This window comes from Scylla paramamosain, chromosome 3 (assembly GCF_035594125.1).
Source record: "Scylla paramamosain isolate STU-SP2022 chromosome 3, ASM3559412v1, whole genome shotgun sequence".
In the NCBI taxonomy this organism is placed as follows: domain Eukaryota; kingdom Metazoa; phylum Arthropoda; class Malacostraca; order Decapoda; family Portunidae; genus Scylla; species Scylla paramamosain.
Genome location: NC_087153.1, coordinates 40,348,022 through 40,360,521, shown reverse-complemented (window position 1 = coordinate 40,360,521; position 12,500 = coordinate 40,348,022). Strand labels below are relative to the sequence as shown.

Sequence of the window (12,500 nt, the reverse complement as noted above, 5' to 3'; positions counted from 1 at the left end):
CTGTCTCTCCGTTTGTTTCTCTATTTGTTCCTAGAATCCTTCGTCTGTTTCTCCGTGTTTGTTTGTATGTTTGTTCCTCTTTAATCTCTTCTTTTTCTCTATGCATGTTTGTTTGTCTGTCTGTTTGCCTGTTTTTTTTTTTTCTGTTTGCCTGTACTATATAATTATTTTTGTTTCTTCTTGTTATCTTTATGTCTATTCCTCTCTGTCTCTTTCTTTATGTCTTCGTCTCTCTCTCTCTCTCTCTCTCTCTCTCTCTCTCTCTCTCTCTCTCTCTCTCTCTCTCTCTCTCTCTCTCTCTCTCTCACACACACACACATCGGCAGCATCAGGCGGCGGTTGTCAAGCGCCGCTGTGCCTCCTCTGAAGTGATGCAAGCGACCTTCCCGTGCTCGCCTCGCCTCCGCTGCCGCCTCTCCTGCCGCCTCCGCCGTAATGACTCGCTCCCCAGCAACAGATTGCCAAACCTGTGACGCTAGAAATAGTCTGCGTTTATTTTTAGTCGTGGAATTTTTATTGTATGCAAAAATATGCTCCTTTTCGTTTCCTCTTTTGCTTGCAGCCAAACTTGTGTCCTTGTGTGTGTGTGTGTGTGTGTGTGTGTGTATTAGACCTCGTCAATTCACCAGACTTACCAAGCTTCTTTCAACCTGTCCGTTCAGTTATAACCAAAATTCAAATCCAACACAGGCCACCATAAGTAGAAAGCAGGACCCACTCTCTTCAGGACTCCCGTTGCAAGATATGAAGTTGAAAAAAGAATCATATAATCATGTAGACATCCAACCACCTCAGCTGACTCTTCACCTGTCCTCCTTCAATTATCAGTGAGCATTTAGCCAGCACCTAAGGGAGTCACTGATGTAGATGAGATGTTTACATTTAAAAGGGAGTCATATAGACGTCCTGTAGACATCCAGCTGCCTTAACTGACTCTTCACCTGTCCTTCCTTGATGACTTCTGCGTACCTGGCCAGCAAATAGACAGATAAATAGACAAGTGGACAGATAATTAGATAGGTAGATTGGTAGATAAATAGATAGGTAGTTTATTGATTACGGCAATCTTACACACTACAGTTAATCAAACTAGAACCTTAAAACTATATAATATGACAATTCAAGTACCTATTATACACAAATATATACACACCAATAGTCCATATAACATACCGTGTCTTTACATCAATACGCACAAATCAACACTAGAAACCAAAAACTAGTAATACATGTTTAGGATCTCATGAATAATCCTATAAAATTATTACCTGCAAACTGACCCTCTATACTAATCATGCTGTAAGCACCTGCGGCACTCTAAGCACCTGCGAGTCACTGATGAGAACGAGCTATGCAGTGTGCTGACGCTGCGACCTTGCACGACGTTGAATGAATGACAACACCAATACTGTGCCAGCGAGACAGAGACGAGGGCCAAGGCTACGCGCCCCATGGCATTTCTCAACCTTCCCTCACAAACACACACACACGCATGCATACGCTCTCGCACACCTCTGCACTTGTTTCCTTAGTAAGACATACTGTAGTGGTGTCTTTTCCGGGTGTAAGAGAGAGAGAGAGAGAGAGAGAGAGAGAGAGAGAGAGAGAGAGAGAGAGTGTGTGTGTGTGTGTGTATCACTTTACTGTAAAAAAAAAAAATGGAAGTCAGAAAAACAAAAAAATGTCTTAGCCTGCTTCAGAGAGAGAGAGAGAGAGAGAGAGAGAGAGAGAGAGAGTGTGTGGAAGAGGAAGGAGTAGGAGGAGGAGGAGCAGGAGGTGTCTGCTGAGAGGTGAAACACACACACACACACACACACACACACACACACACAGCGCCTTCCCTGACTACAGCTGTCACCTTGGCTGCCGCTGCTATTGTTATGCTAATCTCGCCTCAACACCATCGTAAGACCGTCATGCACTACTTTTTAGCATCACTGACTGCCTCACCTCGAGTCCTTACCTCTCTGTTTCTCCTTGTCCTTCCTTCCACCACCCTCACAACCCTCTACCTTCACCGTGCCTCTCCTTTATCTAACATAGACACTTACGCGCACTCTTTGTTCACTTTTTAGCATCACTGACTGCCTCACCCCCAGCCCTTACGTCTCCGTTTCTCTCTGTCCTTCCTCACACCCTCGCAACCACTACAAAGCAACCCTGTCTCTCCTATGCCTAACACAGACACTCACACACTTTATCTTTACTTTTAAGCATCACTGACTCTCTCACCCCAAGCTCTCTGTCCTTCCTTCCACCCTCGCAGCTCTCCACCGTAACAAAGCAACCCTATCTCCCTCCTATGCCTAACAGACCTAAGCATACACACTGAGTCTACCTTTTAGCATCACTGACTGCCTCACCCCAGCATACCTCTCTCTCTCTCTCTCTCTCTCTCTCTCTCTCTCTCTCTCTCTCTCTCTCTCTCTCTCTCTCTCTCTCTCTCTCTCTCTCTCTCTCTCTCTCTCTGTGTGTGTGTGTGTGTGTGTGTGTGTGTGTGTGTGTGTGTGTGTGTGTGTGTGTGTGTGTGTGTGTGTGTGTGTGTGTGTTTGTGTTTGTGTGTGTGTGTATGTGTGTGTGTGTCTTTCCTTCCACCACCTTCGCAACCATCACCATCACCATCACCAACACCACTTATGCCTATCACACACACACACACACACACACACACACACACACACATACACACACACATAGCATTTTCACTTTTTTAATGGATTATCATCGTATTCAACACCCCCCCAAAAAAAAACCTGCGAAAACAAATGAATAAGTAAATCCTTCAGGAGTGTTATAGTTACAATGCAACTAATTAGACATCCGTATGCAGTATTGAAGGAAAATAAATTAGATTCCTATGCGATGATTAGAGAAAACGAGGAATAATCTGGAGCAAGAAGCGCACAACCGAAAAGAGAAAATAAAGTTTCGTGTTTTCAATTATTTACTCGTATTTGCAAAAACTAGTTTATTTTCCGTTTACAAGAGAACAAGACAAAGAAAATGAGCCTCGACAGTAACGACAAGGAAAGAATAAATGAATGAATGAAGGAAGGAAGGAAGGAAGGAAGGAAAGGAGGAAGGAGGGAAAAAATTGATGAGGGAAAGAAAGAACGGAGAACGAAAGGAAGGAAAGAAGGAAGAAAGAAAGGCAGGAAGGAACGAAAGGAAGAGAGAAGGAAAGAAAAAAAGAAGGATAAAAGAAAGGAAGGAAAGGAGGGAAGAGGAAAGAAAATATTATTCAGATGGCGTACGTGAGCGGAGAGAGAGATAAAGAGAGGGAAAGGGGAAGAGAGAAGAGAGGGAGAAAGGGAGAGGAGGGAAGAGTGTAACGCGGACAGCAGGCAGCCTCTGTGACGATAGCAGTGAGTCCTCCTCCCCGCCCCCTCCTCCTCCTCCTCCTCCTCCTCTTCCTCTTCCTCATCCTCCTTCTCCTCCTCCTCTTTTTCGTTGTCTGGTTATAGGAAGTGGGTAGTACTTGTAGTAGTAGCAGTAGTGGTAGTAGTAGTAGTAGTAGTAGTAGTAGTAGTAGTAGTAGTAGTAGTAGTAGTAGTTGTTGTTGTTGTTGTTGTTGTTGTTGTTGTTGTTTTCTTTGTTGTCGTTGCTTCCTCCTTATCCGTGTCTTCCTCCTTCTTCCCCCTCTGAATATCTCTCCGTCTTCCCTCCTTTCTTTATCGTCTTCCTCTTCTCATATTTTCATCTTATATCCTCCTCTTCCTCCGTTCTTCTCAGTTTTCATCTACGTTTTAATCTCTTTTTTTTTGTCTATCTCCTTCCTTCACTTTTATCTTTGTCTTCCTCTATTCTCCTCCTCCTCCTCCTCCTCCTCCTCCTCCTCCTCCTCCTCTTCCTTTTCTCGGTTTTTGCTTCAAGTGTCCTCTTTTCGTCCTCTAAGAAACTTTTGAATCCCTTACTGACCTCTCTCTCTCTCTCTCTCTCTCTCTCTCTCTCTCTCTCTCTCTCTCTCTCTCTCTCTCTCTCTCTCTCTCTCTCTCTCTCTCTCTCTCTCTCTCTCTCTCTCTCTCTCTCTCTCTCTCTCTCTCTCTCTCTCTCTGTGTGTGTGTGTGTGTGTGTGTGTGTGTGTGTGTGTATCAGTATTTCACCACTCATAACCACACACTAGTTTTAACTCTTGACCTTCACACACACACACACACACACACACACACACACACACACACACACACACACACACACACACACACACACACACACACGCACGCACGCACGCGCACACACACGCACACAATATTATCTCTCAATGACATACACACGCGATAACACACACTGACGCGCTCCCACACACACACACACGTGCACACACACACAAGACATAGACACAAGCACTTCTCCTCCTCCTCCTCTTCCTCCTCCTCCTCCTTCTCCTGCCCACTTAGGACCAACAAGTCAGGGTATCATTAGCTTCTAACACATTTAATCCTAAGAGGAGGAGGAGGAGGAGCGGGAAGAGTGTATAATCTGTCGTGTTTTCACCGATTCCTCCCGCCCACCTTATCTCCTTATCTGCGTATTACACTTGTCAGAGAGAGAGAGAGAGAGAGAGAGAGAGAGAGAGAGAGAGAGAGAGAGAGAGAGAGAGAGAGAGAGAGAGAATGACTGAGTGTTTATGTGTATAATGTAAGAACAATTTGTATGGTGCCCTGTGTGTTGTAGTCAATAAAAATCTATCCATTTATCTATCTGTCTATGAAGTTCTACAAGTGTGTGTGTTTATCTATGTGTGTGTGTATCTATCTTTGTATCTATCTATTAAATTATTGGAAATGCGCTGTCCTGTGTGTTATGGTCAATAAAATATATCTATCTGTCTATCTGTCTATCTTTGAAGTATCCTAAGTAAGTGAGCATGTGTTCCTACAGGACCTGACGGATGTGGGGTGGGGCTGCCTGGGCGGGGGTCGCAAGGCCTCGCTGGCGGAGAGGATCCGAGAGGTGCAGCGGCTCAGGAAGAAGGGGAACCTGCCGCCCGTGTACCCCAATGGCTGGTTCGCGCTGCTGCAGTCAAGGGAACTCGCCAAGGGACAGGTGAGCACGTTTGCCCCGCGGCACGTCACTCACTCAATGCCTGCAGGCATTGAGTTGTCTTGCCCTCCTGGCTCCTGCACGTGGCTAATTCATGGACTACACTCATTGTTCATTTTGTCTTTTTTTCGTTTTTATCTGCCTTTTTAGGTCTTTTTTTTTTGTGATATCCTTCAATTTCTTAATTCTATGCGCTTTGAGAACTGCCATATTATAAGTTGGAAAGCTCATATAATCAAATCACCAAAATAGAAAAAAATAAAAAAATGATTAATTTGAATGCTATCATCATCAGTTTCATGATTTCACAATGTAGGTGAAAAGGAGATCCGGTAGAGGTATTTAAGTGGTATAGGGGATAAAATAAGGGCGACATAAGCAAAATTCTCACTAGGTAATTAAAACAAGACAAGAAATAAAGGATTCAAGGTTGATAAAGTTAGATTTAAAAAAACAGATAGGAGGGAACTGGTTCTCAAATGGAGTGGTAGATGAATGGAACAGACTCCCACCACCCCAGTTCATTCATTTGTTTAATCTATACAACCACTGGTCTAGCTGGTCGTGGCTGGCTTAGGGCGGCTCAGCGGGGGATCGAGATAGATAGCGTGTAGGGAGACAAAGCCCAAACTGTTCATTGATAACACACTACTCAGATAAAGTGATGTGCTGCAGTTTTATTCCTGAAAGTGGCGATAACAAGCTGGCGATGAGTTGCCCTTCTGACCGCTTCTACTTTCTGTCTTTTCAAAGCCTTAATCTGTCTTTTCAAATCCTTAAGGTGCTTCATATTGCCGAAGACGCGTGAAGTTGGTCAGGAGTTGCAGCAAATATGAATAATATTTGGTTGTCTTCCTCACACATGTTTTATGCTTCACAGACATTTTTTTCTTTTCTTTTCTTTTTTTTCACTTTTCTCCCATCTTTATCCTTCCTTCAACCTTTCCTTATTTTCTTCCCTCCTATTTTCTTTCGTTATTTTACTTTCCTTCTTTCCTTGTTTATTGTATTCGTCTTCCTTTTTTTCTCTATCTATTTCTTCCTTCGTTCTGTCTCTCGCGTTCGTTCTTTTATCCCTTCCTTTTTTCCTTCTTCTATATTTATTTCCACAATATTTTTTTTTCCTTTTCCTCCTCTCCTATTCCATTCTTCCCTTCTCTTCCTCCCTGTAACGTGACGGTAATGCAAAACACAGTACTCTGGCCAGGTGGTGCGTTGCAGATTACGATGGCACTGGTCATGTCCCGTCTTGCAGTTTAGGAGTAGTTATAAAGATCTCTTCTTCAGGTGGAGTCAGTGCAAGTGTTCGGGCAGACCTTGGCGGTGTTCAGGGGCGAGGACGGCGTGGCGCACGTGACGGATGCATACTGTCCGCACATCGGCGCTAACATGGCAGTGGGTGGCGTCGTGAAAGGGGACTGCCTCGAGTGTCCCTTCCACGGTTGGCGTTTCCGAGGCTCCGACGGGAAGTGTGTTGACATTCCTTACTCGAACAAAGGTGAGTAAAGGTGGCGAGTGAGATGAATGGTTTAGTAGGTAGGTAGATAGGTAGGAGGAGGCACGGATACTAATAACACGTATATAACTCCCTTCAGTCTCTCTTTGCCGCTCTGTTGCATCTCTTGTTATCTTCTACATTTTCATTCTAACTGCTCTTCTGATCTTGCTGCTTGCATGCCTCCCTCCTCCTGTGGCCTCGCTGCACAAGACTCTGTACTTTCTTTCATCCCTGTTCCGTTCACCTCCTTAATGTAAAAGTTAGCCAGTATTCTCAATCTTTCAGTCCTTTTGCTGGTAAACTCAGGAACTCCCTGTCTCCTATATTTCCTCCTGGCTCTGGCTTCATCTGTTTCAAGAGAGTGGTTCAAGATATCCTCAAATTCTGGATTAGACCTTTGATTGCACTCTTGGTTACTGACACCTTCAGTGGGTCTTTTTTATATATCCTTTTTGTTACCCTAGGACAGAGTCCCCTCAAAAATAAAATAAATAAATAAATAAATAAATAAATAAAAACATTAAAAATATGTGTCTCCAGCCATCCCGCGGACCGCCAGCGTGAAGACGTGGATCAGTCGGGAGGTGTCGGGGTTCATCTTCGTGTGGCATGACGCCGAGGGCCGAGACCCGACGTGGGAGCTGCCAGTGGTCCCCCAGGTGGAGGATGGCAGCTGGGTGTACCGAGGCAGGACAGAGCACCAGATTCTTGCCCACATTCAGGTACTGCTGTTACTTTTTTTTATTGAAACACATTATAATACTCTCTCTCTCTCTCTCTCTCTCTCTCTCTCTCTCTCTCTCTCTCTCTCTCTCTCTCTCTCTCTCTCTCTCTCTCTCTCTCTCTAACTCTATATCACGTCAGTATCACATATCTCTCCTATCAATTAAAAATACGATATGTGTGTGTGTGTGTGTGTGTGTGTGTGTGTGTGTGTGTGTGTGTGTGTGTGTGTGTGTGTGTGTGTGTGTGTGTGTGTGTGTGTGTGTGTGTGTGTGTGTGTGTGTGTGTGTGTGTGTGTGTGTGTGTGTGTGTGTGTGTGTGTGTGTGTGTGTGTGTGTGTGTGTGATCCAGAAATTTAAATCCTCGCTTCCTTATTTCTAGACATAGTTTTCTTTTTCGAGTGTGGTTTTCACGTTAACTCTTGTGCTGTCAAGTATATTTATCTGACCGACTGACGGAGGGTTGTGAAGCATCTGACTGGTAGTTATTGTGGGCACAGGGAAGAAGGAACTCAAACTGATTCTATTTTTCCTTCCTTTACTATACCTTGGGCTGTTTCAAAAGTGGAGTACCAAAATACCTCCGGAAATAAATTGGCTAACTTAAATGAAACTTTTTTTTATTTTCTACTGAATCTGAATTGTTTTAACTTTTGGAGTTTTTTCGAAGTTTTTTTTTTTTAAGTTCTTGGTTTGCGCCCCTTACTTTTTCTTTGGTCTGCTTCCGTTAGGGGTCTCCACAACAGATCACTCGTCTTCGGCTCACTCTATCTTCTCCGTTGTCTTCCATATCTTCTTCTGTTCCTTCTTCTATTCCTTCAGCCCACCTACAAACCTTTTCTTTCGTCTTCCTCTCGTCCTCCTGCATCCTTTGTGTCTTCTGTTACACCCATCACCTGCATATCTCCTTTCACTGTATCTGCAACCCTTCTCTTAGGTCTCTCTCTCAAGCATCCTCCTCTCCACACGCAATACCCATTTCACCTCTGCACGTGACCTAACCACCTCAATCTTGCCTCTGCAGCCTGTCTCTTCTACACGCATAATGAAGGTTGCCAAATATAAGAGGGAGACCCGATGTGGAGTGTGACAAGTGTGTGTTTTGCAGGAGATGCCGGAGAATGGTGCTGACGTGGCCCATCTCGGTCACCTCCACGTGCCCATCATCTTCAAGGGAAGCGACCTGAGGGACATCTTCGCTAGGAACTCGGTAAGAGATAGATAGATAGATAGATAGATAGATAGATAGAGAGAGAGAGAGAGAGAGAGAGAGAGAGAGAGAGAGAGAGAGAGAGAGAGAGAGAGAGAGAGAGAGAGAGAGAGATTGTACTTTGATAAGATTATGTTTTGAATTTATTAATAGCAGGCGATTCTTAGTTAAAATCTGGACGTGCCTGATTGTGTTGTTGCTGTTACTGTTGTGTTCACTTATAAACCCTAAAGACAACTCAGATTTTTAACGCCATCCCTTGTTCTTGCCCTTTTCCTTTCCTTTGTCTTCACTTATCCAGTCTCTATCCATTCCCGTCAGCTGCTGGACTTTGCCAAACACACCTGGAGCGGGGAGTGGCAGGCGCGCGCCGCTCCGGAGTCTCACGCGGCAGACCTCACTGTCAGGCATTCTTTCTCGCTCTTCGGCGGCAGACTCAAGCTGTTCAGCATGACGGTCAAGGTGGAGCAGGTGAGGTGGACTCGTGTGTGTGTTTGAGGGAGGTGGCTAGTTGTGTGTATGAGGGGATAGGATGACTGTGTGTGTGTGTGTGTGTGTGTGTGTGTGTGTGAGACATAACAAGCTCCTTCATCTCACCACCTTCGCCGCCTCCGTCACCAGCTTGGCCCGGGCGTGGTGTACCTGTACTTCAACACCATCCTGGGCTCGGGTGTGCTGGTACAGACGGTGACGCCCTTGGAGCCGCTCCGACAGAAGGTGGTGCACCAGTTCTTCTCCTCCAGGACCTTCATCGCTCCCTGTGCCAAGTTTGTCATTCTCTCCGAGGCCAGACACGTGAGTGGTGCCCTACGTGTGTGTAGTAGTAGTAGTAGTAGTAGTAGTAGTAGTAGTAGTAGTAGTAGTAGTAGTAGTAGTAGTAGTAGTAGTAGTAGTAATTGTAGTAGTAGTAGTAATAGGAGTAGTAGTAGGAGTAGTAGTAGTAATAGTAGTAGTAGTACCTGTCTCTGTCTTCTGAACTTATATCCTGCTTACCTCCTTCCCTTCCCTCCTTCACGAGTCACACTACTCATCTCGGTAACAGAGTTGTCCATCTTTCCAACGGAAGACTTAATGGAAATCTACACTCCTTCACCCAGGAAGACTGACTCCATAAGTCCTTTATATATTTTATATTCTAGGCATCTATACTACAGCTTCCAAGATTTATAGATGTCCTGGAGGCAATGCTAGTAGCAATGACACAAACAAATATAAACAAAAACTCAATATAACACTCCAGAAAAGTTGATTATTGTTGATTTCAAAATGCTGGCCAGTTTAGTCACGGAGGTGTCTTGATGCTCCTCTTCTGAAGCAGTTTAAGTCTTAGGAAGGATGAAAAACAGGCACTTCTTCCGTTGAAGCTCCCTAATGCCCCAGCACTAACAGTTTGATTACTGAGTCTGTTCCATTCATCTACCACTCGATTTGAGGCCCAATTCCCGAAAGAGTTATCCAAAATTTAAGGATAGGTGTCTTGAATTTTCCTTCTTGACACAGTCTCAGCCCAAAGTTAAAGGCAAGTTTTCCTTCAGTTCGAGCGGGACATCATGGTGTGGAACAACAAGCAGTACCTGTCCCAGCCGCTCCTGGTGTCCGAGGATCGCTTCATCGTCAAGTTCCGCCGCTGGTACAGTCAGTTCTACTCGGAGAACAGCCCCAAGTTCAGCTTCACCAAGGAGAGCCTGGAGTGGTAGTAACATTCTGCAACACGCAGTAGGTAGCCTGTAGACTCCCTGTGATGCAAATCAAGACACGAATACTGACCAGCTTCAAGGAGAGCCTGGAGTGCAATGGTAACCGCTGACGCTGCCCTGGCTCCCGCAACACACACCCCGGCGGCTGCCCGAATCCCTGTGATCCAATTTAACTCTTTCACTGCCATAGAGGTCCTTCATTAACCTCCAGACCAATGTAAAAGTTGTTTGCGTAAAGGCAGAAAAAACAAAAGAGAGAATAAAGAAAATAATTTCGCCTTTTTTAGACTTCGGAAATTTTTAAGCGTTTAGAAGAAAAAAATGACCGTCTAAAAAGTAGTTTGGTGATTAAAGAAAAAAATCTATAGCGGTGAAAGGGTAAAGACACGAATAATAATCAACGTAAATTAGACATAAGAGACAAAAGAGAGGATAAGAAGTTAATATTTTCTCTTTTTTAACTACAGGAATACGGAAGAGAGTTTAATGCAAAAATGAACGTTTAAAACATTATAGTTGTGAAAGGGTTAATACACGAATAATATAATAATCCGCGACAAATAGATGTTACCGTCACACAAGAGCAAGTCATCTGGCCAGCAAGTTACTAGGATCACCTCCTGTCCCGCTGACTTCACATCACCAGGCTCTTTGAATCTTCCAGTGACTCGTTCCTTGCAGTTTGTGGACACCATCATTGCTGAGATTAGATATAACGAGTTGTCTTCCTAAGTGTTTGGAGTCTTTCAGCGATGCAGTCAAGGGATGGGGGTGACAGCGAGGGGCAGGTGATAAGGGAGTGAGGGGTGGGTGAGGATGGGATACCTCTCTCTCTCTCTCTCTCTCTCTCTCTCTCTCTCTCTCTCTCTCTCTCTCTCTCTCTCTCTCTCTCTCTCTCTCTCTCTCTCTCTCTCTCTCTCTCTCTCTCTCTCTCTCTCTCTCTCTCTCTCTCTCTCTCTCTCTCTCTCTCTCTCTCTCTCTCTCTCTCTCTCTCTCTCTCTCTCTCTCTCTCTCTCTCTCTCTCTCTCTCTCTCTCTCTCTCTCTCTCTCTCTCTCTCTCTCTCTCTCTCTCTCTCTCTCTCTCTCTCTCTCTCTCTCTCTCTCTCTCTCTCTCTCTCTCTCTCTCTCTCTCTCTCTCTCTCTCTCTCTCTCTCTCTCTCTCTCTCTCTCTCTCTCTCTCTCTCTCTCTCTCTCTCTCTCTCTCTCTCTCTCTCTCTCTCTCTCTCTCTCTCTCTCTCTCTCTCTCTCTCTCTCTCTCTCTCTCTCTCTCTCTCTCTCTCTCTCTCTCTCTCTCTCTCTCTCTCTCTCTCTCTCTCTCTCTCTCTCTCTCTCTCTCTCTCTCTCTCTCTCTCTCTCTCTCTCTCTCTCTCTCTCTCTCTCTCTCTCTCTCTCTCTCTCTCTCTCTCTCTCTCTCTCTCTCTCTCTCTCTCTCTCTCTCTCTCTCTCTCTCTCTCTCTCTCTCTCTCTCTCTCTCTCTCACAAGAGAGTTAAATTAAGAATGTTGTATAACGTAAAACGCGTCTTGTTATTTAATAAAATCTGCGTTAATCGTAATAACCTTCATTCTTTCCTCCCTCCTCCTCTCTCTCTCCCCACACTGCTACGCTCCCTTCGGCTTAGACAACACAGCCTCTCATCCCTCGCTTCAGCCTTCCCTTTCTCCCTTCCTTCTCCTCTCTTTCTCCCCACACTGCTACGCTCCCTTCAGCTTAGACAACACAGCCTCTCATCCCTCGCTCCAGCCTTCTCTTTCTCCCTTTCTTCTCCTCTCTTTCTCCCCACACTGCCACGCTCCCTTTAGCTTAGACAACACAGCCTCTCTTCCCTCGCTCCAGCCTTCTCTTTCTCCCTTCCTTCTCCTCTCTTTCTCCCCACACTGCCACGCTCCCTTCAGCTTAGACAACACAGCCTCTCATCCCTCGCTCCAGCCTTCCCTTCCTCCCTCCCTCCCTCCTCTCTTCCTCCCCACATTGCTACCTCTCTCCCTTCCTCCCTCCTTCAGTCCCTCCCTTTTCCTCGCCCACTCTCCTGTCCACCCTACAACTAGAAAAAACACACACCTTCCTCTCCCTCACTTCATTCTTCCATATATCCTTCCCTCACCTGGTTCCGTGAAGAAAGAATCTGAATTTTTCAAACCTTGTCTGATGGTTGTGGTGGTGGTGGAGGTAGTGGTGGTGGTTACTGTGACGGTGAAAAGTATGTAGCAGTAAGATGCCTTCCATCCACTCCCGTCCAAACACACGCACACACACACACACACACACACACACACACACACACACACACACACACACACACACACACACACACACACACACACACACACA

The 12,500-nt window shown here is 45.3% G+C and overlaps 1 protein-coding gene across 1 annotated transcript in view; it reads left to right on the top strand.

Moving 5' to 3' along the window:
- LOC135096166 (cholesterol 7-desaturase nvd-like) overlaps window positions 1-10,954 on the top strand; it is a 15,720-nt gene extending 4,766 nt beyond the window's left edge. Inside the window, exons 3-9 of the mRNA XM_063997492.1 lie at window positions 4,882-5,046; window positions 6,331-6,541; window positions 7,082-7,263; window positions 8,372-8,473; window positions 8,795-8,944; window positions 9,095-9,268; window positions 10,009-10,954. Coding sequence (XP_063853562.1) covers window positions 4,882-5,046; window positions 6,331-6,541; window positions 7,082-7,263; window positions 8,372-8,473; window positions 8,795-8,944; window positions 9,095-9,268; window positions 10,009-10,170 — 1,146 coding nt within the window. The 3' untranslated portion in view covers window positions 10,171-10,954. The remainder of the gene's footprint in view (window positions 1-4,881; window positions 5,047-6,330; window positions 6,542-7,081; window positions 7,264-8,371; window positions 8,474-8,794; window positions 8,945-9,094; window positions 9,269-10,008) is intronic.
- The last annotated feature ends 1,546 nt before the right edge of the window (window positions 10,955-12,500 follow it).